The 6,232-nt window shown below is 63.7% G+C and overlaps 1 protein-coding gene across 1 annotated transcript; it reads right to left on the bottom strand.

Moving 5' to 3' along the window:
• Positions 1 to 4,030: 4,030 nt before the first annotated feature.
• Positions 4,031 to 5,401, bottom strand: RXFP3 (relaxin family peptide receptor 3). Its single transcript, XM_070411771.1, has one exon. The coding sequence runs from the start codon at positions 5,381 to 5,383 to the stop codon at positions 4,031 to 4,033; it is 1,353 nt and encodes a 450-aa protein (XP_070267872.1). The 5' UTR covers positions 5,384 to 5,401.
• Between the last annotated feature and the right edge of the window lie 831 nt (positions 5,402 to 6,232).

The following is a 6,232-nucleotide window of genomic DNA, read 5'->3' as shown; positions in this document are numbered from 1 at the left end:
GGAAATCAGTCTCTCCTTGGGCTCCGCAGCTCTGGGGTCTGCCCGCTGCCAGCTTGGGGCTATGACTGTGGCTGCAGTGATGTGCCTGCCCACTCTCACCCAGCTCTCTGCACAGCGGTCCCCACATTGCAGGCACCATTTGTCCCGGGAGAGACTGGACTACCTCTCCATCAGGTGAGGTGCCCACACGCCCCTTTCTCGCTGTGTCTCAGGGCCGGATGGAGAGGTGGGCTGTTTTCCCTGGGGCCTCTCAGATCTTGAGGAAACCTGAGAAGCAGATGAATTCACACACGACTCCTGGATTTATTCTAGGGTGTGTGCGTGTGTGTGTGCGCGTGTGTGTGTGGTGTGTGTGTGTGTGTGTGTGTTTTCAGAATTTATTTTTATTGCTGAGACTATTACAGATTGGGGGCTCATATTTTCTTTTAATCAAATTCACCAGTACTCAAAATATTGCTGGTGACTGATTTTACATTAGCCTACTCATATTTAGTTCATATGAAACTCGTTCATAGTGAATTCATGTTAACTTAGAACATCCTAGGCAAGTCTGCCTGCACAGCTCCTGCGGAGGACTCGCTGCTCAGGGCAGCTCATGTCGTGGACACAGTGGAAATAGTTCTCGCTAGTCTGCACCTGTTCCCTCCTCTGCAGACCGTGGGAAAGCCTTTTGCAAACAGCCTCCCTCTCCTGTGGTCTCCTCTCCCGGTGAGGATCTCCTCCAGCCACACGCCTCCCCTCCCCTCCCCTCCCCTCCCCTCCCCTCCCCTCCCCTGCTGCCCACGGCCAGGGCGGCAGCAGCCATGAGAGGCAGCATCCACGGGCGTCCTGGACGGACCAGGGGCTTTAGGCCTGCGCTGGCGAGTCCTGGCTTTGCTGCTCATCATCAAACCACTGAATGGCCCCCAGGCACTTGCTCATCTGCACGTTGGGGGTGATAATTCCAACCTCGGGGAGCTGTGGCCATTAATGACATGTGACACTTGGAGCGTGCTCACGGCCCCTCTGAACGTTCGACCCGCGCTCACGCGGCAGCCTGAGAGTGGGTGTGTGGCTGACCTCCAGTTCGAAGCGGAGGAAACTGAGGCAGGCAGGCAGTATGTACCTCAGAGCCTGGAGGCTGGCGATTGGCCTGCGCTGGATGAGTGACAGCTATTGCCACTGCTGTGGAAGGCTCCCATCCTGTGCCCCATGCCTCCACCTGCCCTTCCGCCATAAGTGTTTGTCTGCGCTCCAGCTGTGCCTGAGCAGGGCGGAATGGAGACTGGCCCAATGGCTTTTACAGGTTAAAAAATATCCGTGGTTCCTTTTCCTGCCTCACCTTAGGGCCCGGTAGGGTAGTCATTGCCTCAGATGAACTTCTAACTTACCAAAACCTGAGTGCTGGCGGGAATGTGGAGAAAGGCAACGAGCTGCTTGTGAGAAGAGACGCTGGGATCTGCCCTATGGCTTCCGTCCCCAGGTGTGTGGGAGGATGGATGGGTTCAGTGGCGTGGGCAGGCGCCTTTGGGGTAGTGATGCTGAGGAGAGGACGTGGGCTCTGGTTGGTTGTGGAAGGCTTGGGGTTCTCTTTCACACCCCTGCAGGGCCCAGAGCAAGGCCTACTAATGGAGGCCCTGAGTCCACAGCCCACCCCTTCTCCTCGCACCCCTAGCTCTGTCCAGCACCCCGAGAGTCCTGGGGTGCACTTTGGCATGGGCACATCCATAGCCTTCCCACCCCTGCCCCCCACCACACCTGCAAACAGCCACCCTCAGCCACCCCTCACACCCCAGGGCGCAGAGACTCAGTGCCGTGGTCACCCTCTGGGGGATGGACCAGGAAAGGACGCACCATGGCCTTGTAGATCGTCTCAGGCCGTTCCCATGGGGATTCTGAGGTCCAGGCGCTGGAGCATAGTCTAGAATGCAGGTGGGGCCAGGCGCCAGGCGGCCCTGTGGATTCCTTGCCACGGGGGAGGGTGCTGGGGGAGGGGAGGGGAGAGCAGAGTCCTCTAGTAATCAAACCCCAGCTCTAAGGGCAGTACGGCCTCAGAGCGTAGCCAGAGAGCGGACCCCTTGTCCTTGTGCGGCAGCCTCCCCCTCCCTCCCAGGTTCCCCTGGTCTCAAACCGCAGCTCCTAGCTCACCCTCCTCCTCTCGCTGCTGCTCGGCTTCCAGGTGGCGGCTGCAATTGTCTTGATTGCCTCCTTTTCTAATTGCCTCCTTTTTGTTTTAAGAGCTGCTCTCTGCTGCTACTGGGTTAGCACACCTGTGGCGGGCAGTGCTGGGTGTGGGCATCTGGGACAGCCCTGTGACCTGGCCCTTCTAGGCCGTGTGCGGGGGTGGGGTGGGGGCTTACACCAAAGGGGGCACCCCCTTCCCAACGCTCACACTTGCGACCAGCAGGACCCACGGCAGGAAGCCAGCGCCAGGCACTCCAGGCTCCGGCAGTTTATTCCATTTTCTCCAGGTCTCCAGGTATTTCCACACCGAGGGGGGCTGTCTCCCCCCCGCTCCCCCGCAGCGTGCTGTTGTTCCCCTTAGCCTCTGAGCCTGGCTCTCCTCTCCACAGGCTGCCTCTCACAGCCCGCCGCCAACCAGCCCCTGCATGCTGCTGGTACACTCACTCCCAAGTGAAGTCATTCTTCTGGGCGAGTCACATGTCAAGCTACTCGGTCTTCCCCAGCCTTCCTTCCTCCTGCTCCCCATCACATCATCCCACTTAGAGAAGCAAGGCCAGGCTGACTGAGAGGAGCCTGGGGTGAATGCCCAGAGGAGCCCACATGACCCAGTGCTGGGCATGACAAAAGCAACAGCAACAAGCCGCCTTTCTTGTTGTGCCTACCCGACCTGGGCCTCTGCAAGGAGTGCAAATGGCATCATTTCCTGAATTCGGTGTGTAGCTCCTCACCTGTTCTCCGAGGGCTGTTCTGGTGTTTGCCTGAAGACTTTGCAGTGAATGATTGGCCAGCTGGGAGGGTGTGCTGTAGCCACGGGCCATCTTACCTGGACCCCCAAGAAGTCAAACTTAGTCACCTCTGGCCAACCACAGGGCATGCGCTTTATTACACATGAAGCTCTTTTCAGATGGACACTGAATGGGCTGCTGTGATGAGGAAGGGAGCTAGAGCATTCTCTCTCTCTCTCTCTCTCTCTCTCTCACGCACACACACACACACACACACACACACAGTAACATGTCTACTTAGACCTCTTCAAGTTGCTCCTGGGCACAGCTCCCCGTCTGCAGGGCACAGAATGGGGGGCACAGTGTCTCCAGGCACCCAAGGGGCTCTGGGGAGAACCCGGGGCCCTGGCTTCCTACTGGCAGTGCACTCACCTCCTGCTGTGAAGTGAGCGGAGAGCCCCCTTTTCCTTAGAGGCAGGAGCCTGAGGAGGCCTCTATCCAGCCCCTCTAGTCACCCCGCCTCCACTCCAGTCCCGCCAATGGCTCTGCTCTGGATACAAACGTTTTGCCCCCAAGCCATTGGAGGGCAGAGGTCCCGCAGGGTGGAGATGGGGATGGTAAAGGACCCACAGCCCCTGGGGTGCCTCTCTCACGGTGCTTTTCTCCTCTGGGCGGAGACTGTCACTCCTTTCTCCCAACTCAAAAGTTTGTTAGTGCCCGCAGAGCCACGCTGATCAGTCCTTGGCCCCGGGGCAGTCTCCTGGCCGAGGCCAGAGGAAAGGTTTTGGGGTGGGCGCCCCTGGCTGCGTGCGCCTAGAGGACCCTTTCGAGGGCTCCAGAAAAGTCGCTGGAACAAATGCGCTGGATTGTCTGCTCCATTTGGTTGAGCCCCATGTCCTCGCGCCCCGAGCTCTCCACAGTCCCTATGCCATGTCCCTGCCGGGAGCCCCCCCACTGCCCAGCGCCGGCAGGGGAGGCGAGGAGAGGTGCTTGTGGGAGGGCCGGAGGGCGGTGGCCTGGCCCCGGGTGAGGCTGACCTCGGCCCCTCCGCCAGATTCCTCTCCTCCCGGCTCTGAACCAGCCCCGGCACCCCCGCGCCCAGCAGGCACCCCCAGCCCTCTCTCCTCGCTCCTCCGCCCGGCTCAGCAGGCAGAGCTGCTGGGCAGCGGGTCGTAGCGCCCGCCGCTGTAGACCACCACCCCCGGCGGGTAGTAGGGCATGTCGGGCTCCGCGAGGGGACGGAGGGGCGCCAGGGTGGGCAGCGCCTGGTCCTCGGGCTCCGGCTTGGAGGTGGCGGTGAAGGGGCGCATGCTGGTGAGCGACGGGGACGCCAGGCGCCACAGCCAGGCCTTGAGCGCCTGGCGGAACTCGCGGCGCGCCAGGCAGTAGAGCACGGGGTTGAGGCAGCTGTTGGCGTGCGCCAGGCACACGCTCACCGGGAAGGCGTACACCTGGCACAGGAAGTAGCCCCGGCTGAAGGGCACGGCGTCCAGCTTGATGAGGACGCCCCAGGCCGTGAGCGCCTGGTTGGGCAGCCAGCACAGGAAGAAGGCGAGGACCAGGAGGCTCACCGACCGGGTGACCTTGGACCGTCTCCGGGCGCTGGCGGCTGCCAGGCCGCCCCCGGCCGCCGGGGCCCCTCCCGGGGTCCCCGCCACGCGGCAGCCGGAGAGGAAGCGCACCAGCAGCAGGTAGCACAGGCTGGTGACGCCCAGCGGCAGCAGGAAGCCCAGCAGCACCTTCTGCAGGTGGTAGAGGCCCAGCCAGAACTGCCGGCCGCCGCCCGGCGCCCGGTCGGGGAAGCGCACCAGGCACAGCTCCTCGCCCAGCACCCGGACGGTGGTGGCGAACAGGGCGTTGGGCAGCGAGGCCAGCACGGCCGCGGCCCAGATCAGCGCGCACAGCGCCTGGGCCGAGAAGCAGCCCCGGCCGCGGCCTCGGCTCCGGCCCCCGTGGCTCCGGAGGGCCGAGGCCACCGAGCGGTAGCGCGCCACGCTCATGGAGGTGAGGAAGAAGACGCTGGCGTACATGTTCACGGACGTCGCGAGGGACACGAGCTTACACATGGCCTTGCCGAAGGGCCACCTGAAGTCCAGCGCGTTCTCCACCGCCCAGAAGGGCAGGGTGAGCACGAACTGGAGGTCCGTCAGCGCCAGGTGGGTGACGAAGAGGTTGATGGAGGACTGGCGCCAGCCCCGCCGGCTCCGCATCAGGTAGAGCACCAGCAGGTTGCCCGCCAGCCCCAGCGCGCACACCACCCAGTACGCCGCGCTCAGCAGGACGCGCACCCGGGCCTCGGCGTCCGCGCGCCCGGCCCCGCCGCCGCCCCCCGGGGGGTGCCCGGGCGCCGCGCCTTCGGGCGACTCCAGCCCCAACTCCCACCACGGATCCTGGCGCGGCAGCGACGCGTTGGCGCTCGCGTTGGCCTCCCGCAGGAGGTGCGGGATCCGCTGGGCGAGTCCCGCGAGCTCGTCCCCGCCCGCCGCCGCGCTCATGGTGGCCCTCGTGGCAGCAGCGGCCCCGGCGTGTGCAGGTGCCTCTAGGTCATGTTCCGGGGGACAAGCCCCGACCGAGGGCGTCCGGCTCGCCCGGGGCTCCGATACGGGGCGAGGGCGCAGGGCGGGCAGGGAGCTTTCGGAGCAGCAGCCGAAGGTGGCGCCTCGGAGCTGGTGCGCGCGGACCTGGGCGCGGGAGATGCGCTCCGCTCTGCTCCGGAGGGAGTCGGCGAGCAGAGGGTCGCGGCTCCTAAGGCGAGCGGCGAGGGTTCTGGGGCCGAGACCGGAGTCTCCGGGGTCCCCGCTGTCACTTGGGCACTAGCGCACAGCCCATCCGGTTATTGGGGGCCCGCGCCTTGTCTTTCAAATACCTTTGTGGGTTTCTCCTGCAGCTCGGAGGAGGTTTCTGTCCTTTGGGGGGAAAAGGAGGCACCGGAGAGACCCGCCTCCCTCTGACTCTCCCGAGGTCTGCCGATGTCGCCTCGCTGCCCGCGTCGCCGCTGTCCTCGACTCCCTGTGAGCTGCCCGCAGTGCGCCCGAGTGGTACCGGCCCCGCAAAGCCAGGCTGCGGGCTCGCGAGGAGCATGCGTGAACCCCAGGGAGTGAGGGGGCGCTTTCCGAGGTGCTGAACTTGGCCGCGCCCGCCCCGGGGGGAACGGGGAGGAGGGCCTCAGGCAGAGCCCGCCCGCCCGCTCCCCCTTTCTTGTTACCAAGTTTCAGGAGGAAATGATCGCAACCTTTTACTCTCCGGTGTTGCTGGGGACCGTCTGCTTTGATTTGCGACCCCCTTTTCTTCTTCTTTTATTTTATTGCCAAACGTGTCTATAGGGATTTTTCCTTCCTCGCTCC

The sequence above is a fragment of the Myotis yumanensis genome, unplaced genomic scaffold, assembly GCF_028538775.1.
Source record: "Myotis yumanensis isolate MYYU_CA2020_CCGP unplaced genomic scaffold, mMyoYum1.0.hap1 SCAF_4, whole genome shotgun sequence".
In the NCBI taxonomy this organism is placed as follows: Eukaryota; Metazoa; Chordata; class Mammalia; order Chiroptera; family Vespertilionidae; genus Myotis; species Myotis yumanensis.
This window is presented reverse-complemented; position numbering and strand designations above follow the sequence as displayed.